At 39.8% G+C, this 24453-nt stretch overlaps 1 protein-coding gene across 1 annotated transcript in view; it reads left to right on the plus strand.

Annotated features, from left to right (window-relative positions):
* ano2b (anoctamin 2b) overlaps positions 1–24453 on the plus strand; it is an 82120-nt gene that overhangs the window by 34221 nt on the left and 23446 nt on the right. The window contains exons 11-21 of the mRNA XM_073480668.1: positions 488–622; positions 2692–2852; positions 3327–3409; positions 3715–3801; positions 6140–6223; positions 14572–14646; positions 14901–15102; positions 17366–17477; positions 17741–17798; positions 17901–18001; positions 21656–21798. Coding sequence (XP_073336769.1) covers positions 488–622; positions 2692–2852; positions 3327–3409; positions 3715–3801; positions 6140–6223; positions 14572–14646; positions 14901–15102; positions 17366–17477; positions 17741–17798; positions 17901–18001; positions 21656–21798 — 1241 coding nt within the window. The remainder of the gene's footprint in view (positions 1–487; positions 623–2691; positions 2853–3326; positions 3410–3714; positions 3802–6139; positions 6224–14571; positions 14647–14900; positions 15103–17365; positions 17478–17740; positions 17799–17900; positions 18002–21655; positions 21799–24453) is intronic.

The raw sequence follows: 24453 nt of genomic DNA on the forward strand, positions 1-24453 counted from the left end.
TCTTACTAAATTTAAATCAGCATGTGCTGTAATATGTGGGGTTGTTTTGTAATGTTGCCAGATCACTGTCAATCACATCTGATCAAACCACACCCACACAGTCTTGATAAAACAGATAAGCTGAGTGTTAAATAACTCATACCCATGACTGTTTTCTTCCTCTTAACTTTAACTTTTATTTCACATTGTGTAATGGATATTTAATATTCAGAGAAACACATTTTGAAACAAGAAGGCAATTTAAGGTCTGAGTTAAGTCCATGTTTGGGGATCAGGTTTATCAGTTGTACACAAATCCAAGCATCGGAATAGCTCAGCGTAATGAATGAAAGTCCCAAATTAAACTGTGTTAAACTTATTTTTAACACGGCATTAGGACTCTCACTCCTGCGTTGCGTGCTCCTTAATGCTGCACAGTCTGCTTTGCCAACACTGTGTACTCCGCTGTCACTCTCACCTCCTAATTCCTGCCCTTTTGACTCTACAGAAAGTACTTTGGGGAGAAGATCGGCCTGTACTTCGCATGGCTCGGTGTTTACACTCAGCTGCTGGTTCCAGCTTCCATCGTGGGGATTATTGTGTTTGGCTACGGGGTGGCGACAGTGGATACTAATATACCCAGGTACTGAAAAATGCACTGCAGCTTCATTTGTGGAAGAAAACAAATCCCAGTAAAATCTCAGTTTAAGCTGAATTACGGTGGAAAATATGGACGACCAAATGTGACATTCTTCCTGAATTTATCTTTGAAGATGCTAAGTGATAAAAATGACAGGATGTCAGATTAAACACGACAGAAGGATGCAGAAAATGTCCTCCTGCCACATTTAATATGTATGCACACATGCCCTTACACACACTAGACAGGGATTGCCCAGATACCTACTGTATCTGGCTTTAGTCAAGGTTGTGTGGGAGGAACACAGAAGGTACAGCCGGCAGTGTGTGTGTGTGTGTATGTGAGTGTGTCATGAAGCAAAAGGCTGATAATTCAGCCTACACTGACTATGAATAGGGTCAAAGCAGAGAAGCTTGTATTGTAGTTATGTGTTAAAAGTTCCATTCATTTCTAATGCTTAAATGTAACAGACAGGGCCGTCCATAAGGGGGCAAATAGGGAAGAGCTTTCTGGGGCCCAGCCGCTAGTGTTCATCCCAACATACTGTAGCAATAAGAATTTTATTTTGAACCAAAATACTCACCATTACATTTTATTTATAGTTACTTTAGTATATACCCTGTTAAATGCTATGCCAGGTAGGGTTGGGTACCAAACGTTTAAGGGTACTGACTGAGTTACATTGGTACTACAGAGTACAGATTTATATGAGGGGTGGATGTTACATAAAACTCAATGTCATGGAATCAAATACAGTGTAACTTCATATAAAACTGTAGCTCATTGGTTAAATATATTTAATTTTTAAATAATCATTGCATCATGTAAGTCGATATATTGTAATCTGAACTTCTTTCTGTGGACTTTACAATCGGGACATGCTTTTATGTAAAAAAAATTAAAATAAATAAAATAAAAGCTCTTCCCAATTGTAATGTCCACAGACAGAAGTGCTTATTTTAAGATATCAACATGATACTTTATTTTGATTTTGATAAGTAACTGTTTTACATTAAAAGTGTAGAAGTGTTTGATAGCCTGAAAGCCAGGTCCCCTGCAGCAGCCGCAGCTAACGTTAGCACACCTGCATCCAGCGCTGCGCTCTTTCACAGAGAGTTGAACCCTCCTACATGAACGACAAGGCATCAACTTCCTAATCAACATCTTTATGTAATTAATTAGCTAATCGGAGAAGTTGTTGTTGAAGATACTTTGGCTTTTTTCACTGTCTTTGCTGACGTTAGCTTGGCATTTTTGCTAGTGCTATCTGAAATTCCTTACCAACATGCGTTTGCTGCGCATTTAGTTTGCTGAAACAGGATGTGAGGTTTTTTTAGCATGTCTGAAACCTCAGTATGAAACCAATAGTACATTATAGGGAAATACTACAGTATAAAAAGTAGACAAAGCTAGTGTTTCTTCTTCTTTGGAGGCAGACCAGACGCTGCAGCAGCATACTGCTGCCCTCTACTGCTTTTTTCACAGTTGTTCATATTTATGTAGTCTAATACTGTGCTGATATTCCACCAGTTTCTTTATTGTATTCCAGGTATCCAGTTTGAGGAGGGTGCAAAGAGTAAAAACAGTTCCTCAAGCTGCTTCTAGGTCATTTACAAGCTTTCTGCTTTGAAGCAATGCCAGTCAAATTTGATGACTTATTTTTATCAACTGAAATGACAGTTTTGTTATCAGGAAGAAAGTAAAGTACCGATAAAAGGTACCATTGGGCAACAGTACCGGATTCCAGGAACCAGTACTGTGTGGGTAGAGGTTCAAATGTGAACGGTGCCCACCTTAATGCTAGCACCTGCACATATATTAAGGGGCTGGCAATAGCTTTAGACCCAAATAATAATGTAATATTATTATTTTTTCACTTCATAAAGTACATTTGGGGAGGGTCCAATCACTGGACCTTTTTAGCTGCCCAGCCTTGTGTGGGTTCTGATAACAGGCACACGGATCTCTGGGTCTTTTTCACTGGGACTCAATCCAATACCTTTTTAGGTTGTTGTACAAATATTGTCACATGTAGTTGTTCTGTCACTTATGTCTTAATTTCTCCCCCTCAGTCAGGAGATGTGTGACGAGAGTCTCAATTTCACCATGTGTCCTCTGTGTGACGGAGCCTGTGACTTCTGGCGCCTCAGCACGGCCTGCGGCACCGCCAGAGCCTCGCACCTCTTCGACAACCCTGCAACCGTCTTCTTCGCCATCTTCATGTCTCTGTGGGGTGAGGTTACCTGTGTGTTTCAGTGCGTATGTGTGTATGTGAATGAGAACATGTGTATGAAGTTGCTTGTAGCTATCTTATGACTTCCAGGCTGACACAGCACACGTTTGTAAAGGAAATTCTACTTGTTGAAGTTTGAGAGTTGCAGGCTCGGTATAATGAATCAGATCTCTTCAATACATGCGGCATGGAGAGAAGACCCACTGTGTTTTCTGGGTGGGGGGGGCTTTTTGATTTCTGCAGACAAGAAGAAATGAAATTGAAAATCAGTTTAAAGAATTCCTCCTTTTACAAAAGTGGAGATTTTTCAGCGAAAATTGGTTAAAAATATAAGCTGGAAGGATGTTTTTGACCCTGGAAACAGTTATGCAATTAAAAAAAAAGGTCTACTCCCTACATTGTTTTCTGGGCTTTCACATATGGGAAGCTACAAGACTTTCATCAAAATGATTAGAAATTTTTCTGTTTGTGTAGCGGTTCTTTTCCTGGAGCACTGGAAGCGCCGTCAGATCAGTTTGAGCTTCAGCTGGGATCTGACCGGCATCGAGGAGGACGAGGTAACTACAGTATAAATGCACACACACACACTCATACGAGCACACAAGGAAACTCACATATGTAGACACTAATACTGCACTCTGAATACACACAACTAGTCAAGTGTGGATCCATATAAACACACAGTTACAACATCAGTGCCTGGCAACTGCAGCATGTTAAGTCATTTTCCCTGGCCAGATAAAATTACCTGTATTGACACCAAACATCGGAATTGAACAAATCATCTGCTTCAGAATCCTTCAATATGAATTCAAGACTGGACTGAAATGAAATGAAAATGTTGATCCTGTTTTTCTCTCAGGAACATCCCAGGCCAAAATACGAGACGATCCTCCTTCAGAAGAGACAGAGGAAGCAGAAGATTAAGAAAAAGAAGAAAAAGAATGAGGTAGGGAAGATAAGAAACCTCTGTCTTTTTCAGTAAGTGCTTAGGACCACATTTCCTATAAATCATGAATGTCTGCATAATGAAATGTGAACATTATATGAATTATTTTCTTTTAGCTGGACTTGGCTGTCAGCAATATTACTGGAAAGGCATTATACAGTACATCTCGTTAAGTTGTTTCAAATCTCTACTTAAAAACACCTTTCTGTGCTGTTTGTGCTTTCTGTGAGGAGACAGACAGTTCAGTCATCTGAGCGTGAAGCTCTTGGCTCAGTCTTCACACTTGGAATCAGATGGTTACTGTTTATCCAGATGGATCCTGATGGTTTGGTTTTCCAAAGTGTGCGGGACGACATTACTGTGATAATCTAATGATTTGGGACGATCTAGATTCTGTCTGTAAATGGGGTCAATCACATAGAGTCCCGTTGGCCCACATACACTTTGCAACAGATGGCTTCCTGCCACGTTCGGAGTGAGGCAGGAACTACTTCACATGGTACAGGATGCCGGGCACGCCATCACAAAGACCTGACCCGGGGGGGAATGTGGGAAACCTGAAGGATGTGATTTGTCTTTTCTTGAGTTGTAGGGTGTGTCAACTTACGCCATCTAGTGGTTGTATGTCAAGAAGAAGAAGAGGCACCACATAGTCCCACCAGAAGGAATAGAAATGGTTGATTATCCAAATATACCATGGCATCAGCCACTGAGAATCATCTCCAATGATTGGCGTTATGTTGGGTAGTTCTTTGTCTCGATGTCAGCTATTACAGCCAAGGAACGTATATAACTTGTGAGGTACTGAGGCTGGCCCATGTTGATAACATGGTGATATGAGACTATATATTGTCTTGGATTTTGGATATTGTTGTATAGTGACATGGCATAAGTGTCTTTTTCCTTGTTTTAAAGGCTGCATTACAGTAAAGTGATGTAATGTTCTGAACTAACCAGACGACTGTTATACTTGTTTTAACACTTTTCTTTACCCACTTAGTCATTATATCCACATTACTGATGATTATTTATCACAAATCTCAATGTGTTTATATTTTATGAAAGTACCAATAGTCATACCTTCAATATGAAGCAGAACTGTATAATTGAAAACATTGTAGAAGGGAGAGAAGTGAGTTTATGGGTCAGATAGGAAAGCTAGGAGATCATCAGCGTAAAGGGAGAATTTATGTTCGCCTTAACCAAAAAATGTGATACCAGTAATGGTGCTGTTAGAGTGAATAGCAATAGCCAACAGCTATAAAGCTAGTAAAACAACAGTGGTGCACTAGGTTAACCTTGGTGGATGCCTCTGGACCACAGAAAAGCATCCTACAGGACTCCATTAGTTAGAATTTGTGCTTTAGGGCCACTCAAAATGTTTCAATGTATTGAATAACTGTTGTTATGAAAAATAAATGACTGGCGAGGCTGAGAATAGGCTACACATAAAGAGTCACATAAATGCTGAAATTTAGCTCCAAGGGCCAAACTTTAAAAAATTCATAACTTTGGAGTAAAGCTGTAGGATTTTACAAGGTCCCATGAATTTAATAGAAGTTTTAACAAGACTCGTTTTTTTTTTTTTATTTTTACTGAGAAAATCCATGACATGAACTGAGAAAAGTTCGGAATTGTGGGTGAGTTGGCAGTGAATGACCCAGATGCGTCTCAGTCCGACGCTCTGGCCTGTCATTTCGGATTTCAAAGTCTATTTCGTTCTGTCTTTTGTGTCACTTGAAAGACGAGACACAATGACGACAAATGTCAAATCCAGTGTCACGGAAGTGCCTCCGAGCAGCTGAGCAGAATCCATGCTGGAAGACAACACATAGAGCGGTCCGTGGACTTGCGCTGCTCTGAGACGAGATGATGGATCTCCAATCCTCATGCTTTTGTGTTGGAAAGCCGCGTCACAAGCTTACGCAGTGACTGACGCCTACGTTGTTACCAAAGCAACACATGCAGATATGTTGGTGATGTGTTGACACAAAAATCCGATCTTGATCACTTACAAATAACAGTGTGGACAGTCGGTCTTTCAGATCCGATTTGAGGAACAAATCTGATTTGCCTGCTATATGAACAGAGACATTGAGATTGGCATTCACAGTCAGATACACTGGATATTAGTTTGAACAGGCTGCTGCAAAGAACTGATAAATTACCATATTCATAATAAAGACATGAGAGGGTCTGTACAGTGTGCAGAAAATGGCAGAATTGCAATAATGTTTTAGTACATTTGTGCATGAATGTGGTTTCTGTGTGTGTGTGTGTGTGTGTGTGTGTGTGTGTGTGTGTCTGTCTGTCTGTACCCCGTCCCTCTGTCTTGCAGCCAGAGAAGCAGGAGGACGGGACAGTGACAGGGAAGGACAGATGGAGACAAAAGCTGCTGTCTGCCATGGCTGCAGGAATACCGGTAACCTCTCCCCTCCTCCCCTCCCTTCTCTCCTTTCCTCTCCCCTTGCCTTCCTCCTTTTCTCCTCCCATCATCTTCCTTTCCCTCTTTCACTTCCTCTCTTCCTCTTCCTCCTCACGTTCCTCTCCTCCTTTTCCTCTCCTGCAGGCTGCAGTCTATCTGTTCTTCTCTTCCTGTCCCATCCTCTGGCTTCTACAGTCTCAACTCCTCAGGTATTTTGTTTGTGTACATTTCTGTGCAGTTTTCTTTATGTTAATCCAGATATGTGATGGTCACTGCAACAAACAGAGCAATCTTTTCAAGTTGGACTAAAAGCAAGATTGCCTTGCATATCACTACCCACATTTCTCACCTCGTGGAGGTGCAGGTTATCAATGTTGTTAAGTATTTTTGCTTCCAAAATTCTAAATATTTCCTGTGAATGATCACAGATGGAGCTTTGTTTTTTTAGTTTGCCTCATTTGTGCAAAAACGTTCCGTTCATTTGCCAGCAGCGAGGGAACAGAATGCACTTAACTTCAGCAGAAGAGGAGGCAGACACCTGTTCCTTTGGAAAAATAGAGTTGGTATCAATGAAAACAGAGGAACTGTGTCTCACGCACAAACTCACAAAGAATTGAGTCTGAGAAGCCTGTACTTTCACTGAGGTCAAGTAACCAGTCAGCTGCTGAGCTTTTTTAGGCCCTGCCGGTGGTTAATGACATGTTAAAGCAGGAACTGATGGACAGCTAACAGTCTGCTAATGAGGGTTTATCACTGTCTGGGTAGTGTGCAGGTGTGTGTGTGTGTGTGTGTGTGTGTGTGTGTGTGTGTGTGTGTGCGTGTATGACCCACTAATACACTAACACATGGCTAAAGTGTGACAGAGAATAATCAGTGCATTATTGATATTAAATGATAAAGCCGGATATATATTTTTGTTGTTGATATCAAATCCCTTGAAAAGACCAGAACCAACAATGACTTGATCCAACTACTAAAAGTGCCACATAGCTCTATATAAAAGGTGCAATTAGAACATGGCCAGAGCTCCAAAAACATAGGGGGCAACATGTCACCACCAGTTGCTGCTCTTTGTTAGCTATCCCTGGCTGTGGCTGGCTAACATTGGCTAATTGGCTCATGGCTCAGTTAGCCGTGGAGCCAGTGGCATATTTTCACATCTCACTCTGTGAATTGACCAATTTTCGACCAAATCAGAGCTGATTGTGGAAAGACAAATCAAGACTGTGTTGATGAGTTTAATTTAGTTTAATGTCGAGTTTTAATGAAGTTAGTTTAGATAACTAGGCAATTAAGCTCGTCTTAGTTCAGTAAAAGAGAGAAACTTGAATTCAGGAGGTATACGGTTGTATTTTTCTGCTTGGTAAGGAAGAGTATTTAATTTCTTGATATTATGTGAGTTTATTTTGTTTGTTTATTATACATTATTATATTAACAGCTGGCATATATCTGCTAGCTGAATTTAAGGGGGCTATCAGACTGTCTCCTCTCTCTGGTACAAAGTGTTATTAGGAGACAGGAGGGACCAGAACTAGCTGGTTAGCACGCCAACTTCAGCGCACATCTCCGCAATCATCACTGCCGTGTCTTCACACTGTAATAATGTGAGTTCAAGCTAAATTTCTGGTAATCTCTTACACATTGCTCCTTTAAAGCGACAAGGAACTTACATTTTTTGTTGATTCTGGCGGCCACTGTGGTCAAAAGCAGTGTGAGCACCAGCGCGTTGTGTCTCTCGCTGATGGTCTTGTTTCATTTTGTGAGTAATAAAGAAGCATCAGTATTAAATTAAAAAGTTTCACAACCAGTTAAAAGTTCCTTGTTGTATGTTTAAAATTGTCAAAAAATTTTAAAAAACAAAACAAAACAAAGCACGTGAATGAGCCACACTGTTGCACTGATTACCATGAACACACACACTGAACACACTGTAGTTTATTTTCAGTCTGTGATACTCTCTAATAGCCGAAAGCGTATTAATCCACGGCTGAAAATAGTCCCCAGCAATTTAGCGCTTGCTCTTGTTTGAGTGAGGTTTGCTAAAAACTACAGTTCCCAGCTGCTTCAGAACATTACCGAGTGATTTTTAAAAATGAAACTATTTTGTTACCTTCTGTTACAGATTTACACCCTTGGTAGAAATGAATGACTTAAGGGCTGAGTGTTTCAGACAGCTTAAAGATAAAGACACTGGTGTAACTAATAACATTAATACAAGCTTATTATAAGTGCTGGCTCGCTGTTACATCGAAATAAAACAGTTGTCATAAATTGATGCCATTAGTTACACCTGTGCTTTTCCTGCACTGACAAGTCAACATGACTGCTCTGAAAAAACGTCCAAGTGCTGTTATGAACAGAAGCTACTGTATTTCTTCACCTGCCTCTTTGGCAGAAAAACAAAGCATTTGGCAGCGACTTCAAACCAATTGTCTGTGGGACTGAATTAAAAAAGACAAAGAGCGCAAGACATGAAAAGACACAAAGGGGAAAAGACATGAGAGAGACATTTAAATAAACAGAGAGAGACTTGGATGAGTAGAGATGGAGAGAGACAGAGGGAGGGCAGCTGAGTGGGAGTGAGGCATGCTGGGCAGGAAGCCAGGGGTAAGATTAGTGAACGTCACTATGGCGACACAGAAATCTCTCTCTCTCTCACACACACACACACACACACACACACACTTGGACCATTTCATCCTGTACCTGAGACTGTGAAATGTGCTGTAGGATCTATCGTCTACTATATCTCTAAATTATGACTGGAGTTGTTATTTGTGTGTTTGTCTTTATTAGTGTGTGCTGCACCTTTTAATACAAGATATTCTACAATATACCAAACAACGTTAAAGGGGCAATATGTAGTTTCGGAGAGAATTTTAATATTTACAATATTAATGATGCAATAATAAAAACCATAAGTGAATAAACAAGCTGTACTCAGAGGAAAATAAGGTCTCCAGAACCAGAATAATGTTCATTTGCCGCTTTGAAAGTCTCCACATAATATGACGGACACACTGTTCCTCATTACGTTTTTTTTCTTACCTTCTGTTTTACTTATGAGCTGAAGCCAGTCCTCTGTCAGGACTTTTCAAATCATTTCTTAAATTAGGAACTGTCACTGTTAATAATGTGAGACATGCCCGCAGAGGTAAAACAGGATTTTAAATACAGGATGATTTTTTGTGTGTGTGTGATCAATGTTTTAATGGTATAACATGATAAAATATGAGTGGGGTTACAAGTTGATGGATCACAAATAAAGCAGATGAAAAGTTATATTATTATAAGGATTTCATTTAGCAATGGCTTGTTTCCAGTGTAAAATGTCAGAGTTCTATGCTTGTTTAGTCTATGAAGTCGAGATGCTACATTTGTTTATTGACAGAATGTGGAGCTTTCCATCTACAAGCTATTAGTCGCTTGGCAGCTGTAAGTCCAGCTCACCAGAGATGCTTCTGCTAAACACAGAGTTCCAAGTCTGAGCGGTCATTTTTGCTGCGTTCCAGACAACTCTGAGCTAAAAAAACCTAGAAAAACTGCAATAGAACGCCACTCGAAGTCGGAATTCCTCCTTGTTAACTCGGGGCTTCATGAGAGAGAAGCTGTCTGACACACAAAAATGGCAGCAACCAATGGATGTTACAGTCAGTTAGGTTTGGGACTTGGAGCCACTTGGAGGTTAGAAGTTGAAAATTGCAATCAGCAGCCTTGCAGTTGTGGTTTACACACTACACTGATCAGAGACAGGGGGTCGCACATTACAACATCACCCACAAGACATGTGACGGGAATGACATGGTCCAAGTTGTTTGTGCCCTGATTTGCAGCAAATCAAATCTATATGTTTGACAGAATGGAGTAGGATAACAGCTATTATTGTGCCCCCTCCGTACAAATGGAAATCGTTTTTGATAATATGCTTGAAACCCTCAACCAGAGCTCTGTAACCACTGGCCACTCCCACGTTATTTGAAAAAAATGGGCCCAATACATTTTGAGTGACTAGCTAATGTGATAATACAGTTGTTGCTGTAGACTTCAGCTTTTTTTAAAAAAAAATTCCACAAACTGGCAACTACCAAGACTCTTGATGCTGCTGTATACCACGTGATACCAACGGGGTTATACTGTTGACTCACACACCTTGATAGAAGCTGGATCCAACCATCAGAATTGTAGATGTAATGTAGAAAAAAATAAAAATAAAATAAATATATATATATATATATATATATATATATATATATATATATATATATATATATATATATATATATATATACATATATATATATATTTATCTACATTAAAATATTATCGGTATGACCTTTAATATGAATAAATTAATAGTTTGGGTTCTTGGAACAAGCTGCATTTTCTACAGTAGTTAGTTTCCCATTTGGGTTAGTGCTATCTGAGGTGAGGTCCGCCTTCCGCGGTCTGTTGAGACCAGTCCACTGGGGCTGGCCGGAGCTGTATAAAATGGACATGGGGACAGATAGAAAAAGACAGATGTGGCAGGTAAACTGAATTGTTACTGCATGTTTTGAAATGCTCTGAGGCCCTCAGGACCATAAATGTCAGAAAGAGTGTGAACTCCTACCGCTCTGTTGAGGAAATTAAATGGGTCGGCTTCCCAGCGAGTAAAGATGCCAGTTAGACACAATTTTGTAATGTTTTTCAGCAAAAAGAAATTGTTGTTTTACAGGAATTCTTGTCGTATATAACAAGATATTTATTCATCACTTTATCTTGATATATCTTAAACCTTAGCATTATTTTATGAAATGAATTTATCTCATTATGATAACATACTGACACCTCCTGCCAAGCTAAAGTGACACTACAAAAATTTCACTGTCTCAAAACTGGGTATATGAAAGGACGACTGGGGTTTGGACACAAGGAGAAAAGGATGAACAGAGGGGACGATGAAACGATGAAAGCTTTGTTGGGTTTTCCTCAGCGGAGGTTACAAGATAAATATAACACCTGACCCATTTAATACTACCCTTCTCTCTGATGGCTGTCCCCACCAACCGACACACACACACACACACACACACACACACACACACACACACACACACACACACACACACACACACACACACACACACACACACACAGTCTGAAGGTCTCTTTGTCCTTCAATATCCCTCAGGTGCGGCAACCTGTATGAGCGTGTGTGTGTATGTGTGTGTGTGTGTGTTTAAAGCACAACTAGGAAAGCTCTTAAATATCTTGCTTGAAATTAAGGCTAGGACCCAAAAGGCAGATCTTAAAGTGAATACTTAATTGAGACTTTTGGACAAGAAGCTGGACATACATGGTTGTTGATCATAAAAAAACAAACACTTCCTTTTTATTATTTTCTATACTTTTTTAGAGTCCTGCTGAGTGACTGATTTATTTCAGTCTCTCAGCCTGACTGGGAGGTACAAGTATGAGTCATAGCATCTCTTTTTTAAGCAAAAAGGCTCATTTATTAGCACATTCACTAGTGTTATTAGACATTTCTGATGATGGAAGTTGCAGTTTAAACAGTGTTTCTTTGATATTAAATACTACATGTTTTATTGACTACTATCTATGATGACATATTTACTGGTTTAACAAAACAATGTTAAAGTAAAGAGCAGCAGGTGGGATTTAGTGTCGTGTCAGTGTAAATGGAGTAAGCGTGTACTGCAGGCTGCACTGTGCCAGTGTGTTCACTAGATGGTGCTGTTGTCTTGCTAATAAGGGTATTAAAGGTCCTCAGACTACAGACTCTGTATCACTCTGTAATCTGTGTGAGTTAAATTCCTGAGCCTGCTCCTGTATGTGTATGTGTGTATATGTGTGTATATGGGTAAAGTGGGTCACATACCTGAGGATGGAGATGGAGGATGGACATTTGTCTTCACAGAGATTAAACCATGTTTAAAAGCTGACCTTCCAGTGATGTTGCTCTCTTTTTTGATGCAAGTAGGTCAGCTTTTCCCGCTGGTTTTAAGTTCAGGGAATCACACCACATACACTAGTCTTAGGGGTTATGAGGGTGGAGTCACCAGGTTAGACAACATTAGGAAAGTCTGAAATGTTTGTTCATCCTTCTCCATCATAACTTTCAACCATTTTTTAGCACCGGGCCATCCAGAACTTTCGTTATTGAATCCAGTTTTCAGAACATTGTTTTTGATGATTTGTCTTCCGTGGGCCTTCACTTAAAACGGTCTTGCTCATAGCTCTTATTAAGATGTTTGGCTCACCTTTCCACTGCCAGAGCCGGTTGGACACATTACAGTCTTCCCTTTCTTGCTTCAGCCACCACCATGGTGGAGGAAACCTACTTCCAGCTACCACATCTGCCACAGACCTCTGTTTGTTTCAGTGGTCACGCTGATAAATTCTTTGCACTTGGTTTCTTCCACACAGAGGTCTGAGGTCAGCCAGTCAACAACAGCCAAGGAGCTGTGAGGGATTCAGTCCCTTGTGGTGATGATGAGTGTCACAACAGGCTTGGCACTAGAACCTGATTATTGATATAGCTACTGATTAACCTGTGAGCAATTTGTGTTCTAGCATCGATTTAATGGCTACAATAAGTAATAGACACTTTGAGAATATGCCTTCTTGCTATCTTTCCAAGAGTCAGATGAGAAGATTGATACCACGCTAATGTTAGTCAGGTAGTTGTGGAGCTACAGCCAGGAGACGGTTAGCTTAGCTAATAGCAGGCTAACATAAAGACTGGAAGCAAGGAGAAATAGTTGGCCTGTAGAGCTCACTGACTAATACATTATATCTGGTTCTCTTAATACTTGATAAAAAAGATGTGTCCTGTTTCCTCCTGCTGCTTACTTAGCATCGAGGTTTACAAGTGCTATAGATTCTCTTGTGTATTTCCCAAAATGTCGAACTACAGTACTTTTTTTCTCTTCTTTTCTTTAAGCAGTCCAGGTAGCCTAAGTTCATCTCAAAGTTCTTAAATAGTACAGACATGACAGAGCAAAAAATTGGGTGAATCTAAAAGTAAAGTGAATAATGTATGACTTTCATTTATATGCAGTCAGGATGGTGTTTCAATGCTCCGTCACAGTTTCGGTATGGTGGAGGGATTTGAGTGGAGTGGGAAAGGAGAGCGTGATTCAATATGCATGGGCCTGCTAAGGAGAGCATCCCCCTCTTAAAACCCACAAGTTCATCTGAAACTTCAAAACAGCAAGTATGTTAAGTCTGTTTTTTCACATAGAACTGAGCTGGATTAAAGGTAATATTAACTGTTGTTATGCTGGTCTGTGAGCTGACGTTAGCTGATATGTGACAAGTCAACAGCAGAGACAAACAGACTTAATTGCTGTTTGGTTCCAGGTGAACCCATAAAAGCCATTCTTGTGTGGAATGGAGAAATCATGCTCTCCTTGCCCCCTCCCCTAAAATCCCACCACCCCAGGCCAAAATGGTGACATAGCATTGAAACAGTTTTATTATTGAGACCAAATTTAAGTAAACTGCAAAGGACCTGGAAGCTATTGAAAAACACGGCCGATGTTTCCACAAAAAATTGTGATTTTTCTTTAAAATATTCATGAAACATAGAAATTCCACTAAAATCCAATACAAACAGGTGTGTCTCATTCCAGAAGTATAGGATTGCATTGATTTTGAGTCAATGGGACAAAAGACCTGGAAGCTATTGAAGAAAACGGCCGATGACACTGAACAATTTCAACATGGAAAACAAAACTGTCCGTGAAAATAGACTTACATGACAAAAATCATTGAAAAACACTTTTTTCCAGTACAAGTGTTTCACTGTCACAGTCCTGGCTCCATATATTTACAACTCTATCTATAGTTTCGATATTTTTTTTCATTTCAACACTAAAACAACACAAATGTTCCCATATCAGCGCCCTTGTCTGGGTATTTAAGGGTCCATTGAATGAAAACATTTGTTCCGACATGGTCTCTAAACGTCGGATGCAGACTGTAAAACGGGCTATTGTGCTCCTTTATGTCTCTCTGTTGAGACGTAGCAACGTTTCCTGTGGAGGCGGTGAGATACAGATGCTCCCCATTCAGCTTATACCAAACATTTGAAAGTCGGAGAAGGAGGAGTGACAATCCTTTTCACATCAGGACATTTGAGAGATTTGTTTTTTAATCAAAGCAACCGTATGAAAGTGCTTTTTTGTTCTTTTCTATTATTTCGAGACGTCTCAGTAGGCGGCTCCGTGTCCCGCATCACAGATTTCCCAACAAAAGTTGTTGAGGCATTGGACACTGTACGACTGACTGCCAACTTTTCCTTTCTTTTCTCCCCCTGCCCCCTCCCCGTCCTTCCTGTCAGGCTGCTATAGAGAAGTTGACCTGGAAGGATCGTCTTCCTGGATACTTCATCAACGTCTCCTCTATCCTCTTCATGGTTAGTACATACAAATCAGGTTAATGCTCTACTTGGAGTCAGATATTTCCTCAGATGTATGGATGAAAGCACTTTAAATAGAAAAATAAACATGTGCTGTATATGACGCACATAAATGAGTATATATGAGTGACCTACATCGATGTATTCTTTGAAATATTAATTCCAGCTCTGCACTGTGAGTATCGGACAAATACGGTTGAGTAATGATTAATTTATTTTCTTTCTTTTTTTTTTTTTCATTCTGCTCCCAGTTTGGCTTGACGTTTTCAGCAGTTTTCGGCGTCATCATCTACCGCATCACAGTGTCGGCCCTGATGGCGATGAGCCCCGACCCGGAGACCAAGTCCAATGTTCGGGTGACGGTGACGGCCACCGCGGTCATCATCAACCTGGTGGTCATTCTGATCCTCGATGAAATCTACGGCGCTGTGGCGTTGTGGCTGACTGAGCTAGGTACAGAAAAACATAACGTCATTTAGTCTTTAGAGTCCAGAACAGGACAGTGCAACTTTTGAAAGTATGAGCAAACTGAAAAAAAAAACAAATTGGAGCATATTACAAACTAATCTAGCCTATTTCAAAACTAGCTTTCAGCTAGCTTAACTAGCTAGACTAAACAACTTAAGAATCATGCTGTCTGAATCATTAAAATGATACTAGAAAACCACATATTCACTTTCTTGCTGAGTTAGTTAAAAAGATTCATAACTTACTGTCTGTACGTTAAATATGAAGCAAGAGCCTGGAGACCGTTAGCTTAAATAAGCACAAAGACTGGAGGAAACAGTTAGCCACACTCTGTCCAAACGTAAAAACAACAAAATATTTTGTAGAACCACTCCTCTTTATTTTGACTCTTCGTATTGGTTTAGCAAACAGATAATGTGTTAATTTGTTTGATTTAGAAGCGCTAGTAGGCGGATATTTTCCTTCCAGAGCCAGGCTAGCTGGGCTAAGCTAAGCTAACTTTCCTGCTGGTTGTATGGTTATATTAACAGACAGATATGACAGTGGTATCAATCTTCTCTTTCAGCTCCGAGCAAAAAAAGCTAATAAGCATATTTCTCAAAATGTCAAACTAAATTTACACATGAAACAAAATTAGCACAAAAATGCTATGAATCAGTTTTTGAGGCTTGTCCAGATGAAGCTAAAGCTAAGCTTTCTAGATACAGCAAAAAGGTTGCATCACTTATAAATGATTAATGGATGAATTATTGTGGAATTATTCAGACACATGAATCAACAACGAAACAAACATCCAGACATTTATACTCACCAGCATTTAAATATATTGACCCTATATAAATGTGAATGGCCGACATATAACGTGCCTGCATACATCCATAATGAAAATTAAATACATATATGTACACAGCCAATCAATTATAAACATAATAAACAAGTATGAACAAATATAACCCAGAGAAAACAAAATCTGCATGTATACATCTGTTTATGTCATCTAAAGTATTGTATATCTGACTCAGGGCATACATAAATGGTCTGTAATCCATACAGTAAAGTAGAGGGATTTTGTCTATCATATTTTTTCTCATACTATTCCATGCTTTACAAATATATTCAGAAAATGCAATATATATATATGTGTGTATATTTTAAGAAAGTGCTCAATTAGAGCTCCATCCGAGATAAATCTGGGATAAGAACTTTTAAAACAATATTTGGTGCAAATCATGATAAAAAGGACAGTAGAGCATACATGTAATTGGTTTTTCACCTCATTCAGTTCACAATATTTACAGATCCTCGGTTTCAATAGGCCTATGTAGTAGCACAACCTCTCTGTGGAAAGAATGATCTCTTACTTTTAGGTCAGTTGTACTTATTCAATCTTTTCTTTATTAATAATCTTTTCTAAATAAACAGATATTCTGACTTTAACTATTTTTTTTCTTTGGCAATGTTTGTGTGCATTTAACTTCACTTTTATTTCACCTCCTTAAAATAAGTATCAGTTTGGGAATGCGTCATCTATCAAAAAATAATTTTAGAAATCAAATTTACCCAACGTATATCTGATGTTGATAGCACTGTACTCATTATTAATGGGAGTCACAGGTTAACTCAGTCAATATCCATGATGGCCTATATAAAAAAAACTGCCTCACCAACTCAAATAAAAAAATCAACATTTTTACATGTAATCACTCTGCATCTGTGAGTGTGAGAGACAGGAAGAGCCTCTCTGCCTCTTGGTGGACCATTTGATGAAACTTTGATGTTTTCACGCTCCAGTCGTCCCATCAGTCATCCCGGGAGGTTTCCACCACATTCACATTCATATTCAAAACCTCTAAAAAAGAATTGGAGGAAGACGTGTGAGAAAGAGGGAAAGTGTGTGTGTGTGTGTGTGTGTGTGTGTGTGTGTGTGTGTGTGTGTGAGAGAGAGAGAGGGTATTCCATGTAAGACGTGCCAGTATTTTAACCTACTTCCACCACAGTGATTACGTTATCAGTCCAATTCAAGAGTCAGACTGACAGAATCTCCTCCTTTCTCAGAACAGACTTCTCACATAAACCAGTGTGGAGAAAATGTATAAAATACAATGCTAGCCAAACCTGGTATACTGTACACATGTCCCACTTTATGTGTCGTTTAACATGCTCCTTTTCCTGTTTTCTCTTGCCGTCCTCTGACCTCAAGAAACAATGTGAAACAGAGTCTTACAGTTTCGCTTCACCTGTTTTTCAGAGATTCCTAAAACAGAAACCAACTTTGAGGAGCGTCTCATCCTGAAAGCCTTCCTGCTCAAGTTTATGAACGCATACGCACCCATCTTTTATGTGGCTTTCTTCAAGGGACGGTAAGTCCTGCGCTCACATCTGAGAGAGTGTGTTTGAGTGTCACTGTTCTGTAAAACTGCTAAACCATTGGGTAGATTTTATTTGTCTTTTTATGTGAAAATTGTATCTGAGATATTTTAGCTTTGCTGTTGTACAGTTGGAGGAAGCGGAGACGCATCTTCCATCCTAATATACAGTCAATGGATTACGTCCAGAAAAAAACCTGTAGCTACAAGGGAAACCTTTCAGTCCTTATTGTGTGTTTTTGTGTTTTTTCCCGCAGGTTTGCTGGTCGACCTGGAAACTACGTGTACGTCTTTAATGATTTTCGGATGGAAGAGGTTCGTCATTCGACTGTGCATCAGTGTTTCTTATAAGATAAATGAATAAGTAAAACATAAAGTGATGACAAAGTGTGTAAATGAAGTGCGTGTCTCCCTCAGTGTGCACCGGGAGGCTGCCTCATTGAGCTGTGCATTCAGCTCAGCATCATCATGCTGGGGAAGCAGCTGATCCAGAACAACATCTTTGAGATCGGGATCCCGTAAGTAGAACATATATATACATATATACATATATATATATATATATATATATATTTATATTTTTTTTTTTTTCTGTATGTGCTCACTTAGTCAAGCGATAAAATCAGAGGTTGGATATTTTGTCACATGTCAGAGCCGGTGACAAAAAACACACATACCTACATACACACAAGCATCCCTCTCCCGTCTTGTCTAATAACATTCCTCCCATATCTGTACTGTGGTACTCCATCTTCTTCATCTATTGGCTCAGCTTTTACATGCAAAGCCCAAAGGTCAGAGGTCAGCTCTGTTTATAACAACTGTCATACAACAGAGGTGCCTATTGCCTCCAGGCTGCACTGTTACTGTCGCTGTAAGCGCAGTTTGACCTCCTGACCCGGTGGGTGAGTCTCATCAAACGCTGCGGTTTCTCCAGGACGTCCTGAGGGATCAGCGAGCTGCAGCACATACCACCATACCATTGTACATACCATCTACTCCTCCGCTTCACAGTCGTCCACTTAAAAGCTTTAACACCTGGGAGCCGACCAGTAAAACCACAGTCTTTTACTGGGGGAATCTCTGGAGCTGCTGAGTGAAGGCTGTACATTAGAGGTTTTCACACGTTTCAAAAACTGTGCCTGACCTTTAAAGCTCCTGTCTAAAGATGAATGAGATCTGTTGCATAAGAAAGAGCCTGCAGAGATTTTCACATCTTATGAACTTCACTGGGGCTGGCTAACTCCTAAAAACACACCACAGCAAGTTTTTCAGGGGCTGTATCCTTCAAATCAAGCAAGCAATTGAGGTCTCGTACATCCTCCCAAGGAGCATTCAAGTCTGTGGAGACTTCACAGCAGCGTCATTCTGAGCTCCCAGACGACACAAAAGTGACTGGCGCTCAACAGTCATGGCCTGTTGAATTATAAATCAAGGGTGTGTATTTGCTACATTTGAGGTGCTTCAGGACAGGACTGAATTGGGATGCAGTTGGTGTGTATACAAGGAATTATATATGACACAGGTTTGCAAACTGCAAGGAAAGGGGGGAGAGACATGAAGCAAAGATACTGCATGAGATGAAAAGGACAGGTGCATGTTTCAAAAAGCAATGAGACGTTAGTTGTGATTTGGCCCAGGCATCAACAGGATCGGCAGTTACAGCAGCAGTGGCTGTGGCACGCAGCTCATGGGGGCATTTTAACTAAATTTAAGGTCCAGTGTCTAAAATTAAAACATAAATATAATTGTGTTTTTGTTACCTTAGAATGAGCCTTTTATCTACAGAGGGAGCGGCTTCTACAGTAGCCCAGAATGGACACTGGCTCCAGAGAGGGCCCTTAACATTTTTTGCATTTTTAGCGGCCACCATAGAGGAGGGTGAGATGAGGCATGTTCAGGTGGCTGCAGTCTGCAACCTGACCTCTAGATGACACTAAATCTTACACAATTTCAAACCCATAGTGCACAATTGTTGCAATTTGCGTTAAAAGGTGTTATTCATATTTTAAGATTCAGTCTGGTTTACACTTTCTGAGATTATTTCTGATGTCCATTGCAAATTAATGTCGATAAATCCACTTAGGGGCCCCATGTCATGTTTTTAAGTTTCCTTCAGTATCAAAGTGATATAGTTATAGTTGTCTCTACAACTATAGATACGCTGCAAACAGGAACTGCTAATAGCTAATTCAGCATACTTTAATGGTGCCATTTTACCAAAATAAAGACTAAAATAACAGGACTGTAGTTGTTACCCTCAACATAATGCAGTTTCAAAACTTGCAGGGTGTTTCTTTTTGTGTGGGACTTCAAACCCACACACAATTTATCTCATTGGATTGAATTTATCAAAGCTAAAATTGTCCTGAAACATTATTTTTTAGGATTAATATTATATATTAAGTGATTTTGACCACTAGGGGGCAGGACAGTACTCAAACAGATTCACTTAAACACATCCTCAAAATTGTGTGTAAATAGTAGGTATTATAGTTGTTCTTGGTGTACTTGTAAAAAAAGACTTATTAGAGATCAACCTGACACCTGCTGCAACATTAGTCATCCCATTTGGAGTCATGATTGTGGCCACGTCTTTTAATAACACCAACTCCTAATAAAGCCATAGGTCTAGCTTGTCACATTCATATCATAATATCAAACATATGCTAAACGTAGGTTGAATTATAATAACTGACACATTGTCCGATTAAAAGTCTGTTTACATTTCTTAAGGGATGCCCTCCATTTTTACAAGATATATGACCAGTTTTGTTATCACCAGGCAGTAAACCAACGCCATGGGGCAAAGGAGGTAGAAACATCCATTAAACGTTCACAAAGAGACTAAGAGAGTCTTGGCCTACAACAGAAACCTCTAATCACCTTTCAGACCACATCAGTGTGTCTGAAAGTGTGTGTGTGTGGAGAGAGTGTGTGTACGAACTCAAGTAGGCTGTAAAAGCGTTTGTGTACGAGTGTGAACATGTGTGTCTGCATCTACTGTATGCATATGTGTGTTTAAAGGACAGTAAACATTTATGTGCTCACTGCCTCCGTGAATGCGCCGCACCATCTGTAACTCCCCTGTGTGTGTGTGATAACCACATAAATAATGCAGTCAAGCATTAAGCGGCTTTTATTAGAGTTCTTTACAAGCAGTAACATGCATACACAACAATACTTATACACACAGTGCATGCATTGTTTCATACCAATGCTGATGTTTTGTGCGTTCACACAGCCATGCATGCATCATTTTGCATGAAGTATACTGTACATGCAACAACATTATTTACAGGCCTGTACTTACAGAAACACACACATAAACTCTTTTATGCCCAGCAGCAGTTTGTTGGCATCACACAGCTTCACTTTTCACATGAATGCCAATCTGCTGGTTACTTTCTTCAAGAGCGTAGGTTTTTCTTTGAAAACAATCCACCAACAGCTTCTGGCTGTTCGGCCAGTGGGTTTGAAATGCAATGAATGCAGTGCTTTACCTGTGTAAATACATACGCTCTTGTGTATTATGTTTAACAAGCAGCAGCCGTGTTCCTTTATTGTTCCAGGGAAGGTTAACTGAGTATACATCCCGTAAGCCAGCACCACCCTGCCTTGTAAAGTAAATAGTTTACTTGTTCAGGAGACACATTTCTTTTTCATTGAAATCAGGATGTGAAATGTATTCTTCCAGCTGCAGTAAAGATGTCATGTGCAGCATTTTGACTGATAAATAATGACCAATTTTATTATTAAACACAATTTAACCTGCCTTGAACAAATAAGACTATCTCTGTACCACCTTGTTGGATATGAAGTAACAATTTATTCTTTTAAAGCCACTTGAATAGGAATATTTTCCAACTTCGACTCCTCCTGGAAAAATGTCAAAAAGGACAGGAAGCAAGTGGCAGCAGGAATTCAAAGTGGCCATTTAAAATCAGCCACGGTGGTAGGCGATCCAAAGTTGATTTCAATCCCTGTCTGTGATTAGATGACTATATACTATATTCAATTAGTAGGATTCCTTTTTCATCACAGCTACATTACTTTTTTACTGCATTTTTTATTTCAAACTAAGCATTTGCACAAAATTATCAACTTTTATTCTGAATAGTTTTTACCCCCTCTCCTGCTCTTCTCCTCCACCTTTCCCTCCATCCTGACAGGAAGTTAAAGAAGTTGGTACGTGCGATAAAGGATAAAGGATCAGCTGAGGAGGAGAGGGAGGAGGAGAGACCTCCACAGCAGTGGAACCTGGACTACGCCCTGGCTCCCTTTGAAGGCCTCACGCCTGAATACATGGAGATGAGTGAGTCTGCACACACACACACATACTCTTGTGCTCCTATCTTTGTAAGGACACTCATCGACATAATGCATTCCCAAGCCTCTTGGCCTGACCTCAACTATCACAACCAAGTGCCTAAACCGTATCATATTAAAACAAAGTCTTAACCCCCATCAGCCATTTATAAAATTGAGGACCAGACAACATGTCCTTACTTCCCAAAAATTATCTCACTTCCCAAAAATGTCCTCACTCTGTGGTAAAATACCTTGGTCCTCACTTTGGAGCATATACAAACACACACACACACAGAAAAATAGCCCCAGGCCATTTAGGCACCAACATACATTTAAAATGAGTACCCTTGTGTGTCACTGAAAGGTGTTATGTAATGTGCATCTGCATGGCCCAACATGACTTTCTCAGGTAAAAGTAAACATGTGGACCAAAGAGCATGTGCTGATGTAGGATGTATCTGTGTTTGCTTGTTCACCAAGACTGTCCCTTATGAACAGCATTTGTCAATCACTAAAATACCTTAAAAGACCATGGCTTGCTCTGAGCTGACATGACCAGAGAGGTAATTTATAAATAACCCTTGACTTTACACTGGAGATTATTTCCCACCTTCCTCTGACACTCATAGCTGTTTTCTTTCAGCCTAGACTGCAATCGTTTCCTGACCATTTTTCTACCCTAGCTAACCTTTCCCCAACCCTAAATATGCAGTCCTTGGGCCTAAATCGAATCAAACCTTAATCATAGAAGTGGCCAATCAGCAGAGGGTCATAAAAATCATTTTTGAAATGGTCGTTTGTGAAGAACTGACAAACAACTTTTTTTGGTCGCATTCATCCTGTACACATTTACATTCATGTCCATCACAGAGCAAAGCACATAAACAGTGGAGACGCCATCACAGATTAAAGGTTTCTCCTCCCTCATGCATAACCAGTCTCAGCTGTTTAGTTTGATATTGAATCTTAAAAGGACAGCTAGTAATTAGTAGGTGACATATTGTTTGGCCATGGCCCGCGTCTTTCCAGAGCCTGTCAGACAGGCTTCTGTAGATTTAGCCTTCGGGAGTAAGGAGAGAGGTAGTCCCACAGCAGTGTGGCCTCTACATACATACAACATACATTATTCTGAAATAGGCTATTCTGAATGTTGAATACTTTTACTTGACTTTGAACGTGAAACCTCTACTTGTATGAGTATATCTACAGTGTGGTGTTATTACTTTTTCTAAAGGTACTTCTTCCACCACTGAATTTAATGTAATGTTGTGCAATAAATGCAGGGTTCCAATCGTTTAAGGTTTTATTACATAACTACATATTTAACAAAAGTGTTAGACAGGGTCCAACTTGTTTTCACACATTTGTCGATTAAGCTCCTCTGTGGAAAGCTGGCAGTGTCACGGCTTGGAACTACCAATCTGTGGTTACTGTTGGCACAAATAAAACATGTTGGGGAAAAAAACTTAAATCTAATATTACCCAGATGCTTGTTAAGTTTCTTCCTGACAGCGATTGTCTGGCAGGAAAAAAATAGAGGTAACATGAGATGTGAGGGAGGATTCAAGATGGGAAAGTTAAAGCAAAATAAAAATAAAGAGCATTCTTATGTTTTCATATTATTTTCGGTGTGCAACATATAATCATTAAGGTCATTGACAGGTTAAATAGTTGAAAGGAGGGACAGTTATGTGCCAGTAAAAGTTGACTGATTCACTGCCCGTGAGGGGATTATTACTATATGGAGGTTTTAAAGAGCTACAGGTGTTGGGTTGCCTGGGGACACACACACACACACACAAACACACACACACAGCTGCACTATTACAACACACTGCAGTCATAACAAACTAACACTTGCTCAGTCAGAAAATAAAGCCTTGAGGTTCGATAGATAGGTAATAGACTCAAACACTGAACATTTATTTGAAGGAATCAACACTGGAAACATGTAAGTGTTATGATTAAAGTAGTACCAATATATTTGTCACATAAATATCAGTTAATGAAAGTTGTTAAGGATGCCTCCCAGATAGCAAAATTGTACCAGACACATTTATCCGGCCCACATACTGAAATGACCACTGGGAACTCACGGAATGGAACGTGAGCATGTTGATGAGCAACATGGCTGGTGTGATCCGGTTGCAAGGTGGTCTCTTGATTTGTATAAGAACTATATCAGACACAAATTATTATCCCAGGAATGTATTTCTATATGTCTGAAGGCCCAGATAACAAAATCTGGCCCACAACAGACATGTTCATCCGGGCCGTAGATTTACGTGGATTGATGCCACTTGAGCCAGCTACTCCTGTTTGCCAGATCTGAGCCACAAGCAGGTCACATATGCTCAGACTAATAATTTGTGTCTGAATTGGTTTTTCACAAAACAAGATATCATTTTAGGATTGGGTCACACTAGCCACGTCACGTGTCGACATGTTCATGTTCCAACCCATGAGTACCCAGCAGACATCACTACATTATTACATCAGTACTCATGGGTGGGACCACAACCACTTTGAACTCACGTCTGTAAAAGTTTCGTGATGATACATTTGACTAGACGGTTGTGACACTTGTTGTTGACGAAATCTGTCCACAGACATATAATTAAAAACTAACTGGAAATAGCACGTAAAATATTTTGGCAAA

This window comes from Pagrus major, chromosome 14 (assembly GCF_040436345.1).
Source record: "Pagrus major chromosome 14, Pma_NU_1.0".
Lineage (NCBI taxonomy): Eukaryota > Metazoa > Chordata > Actinopteri > Spariformes > Sparidae > Pagrus > Pagrus major.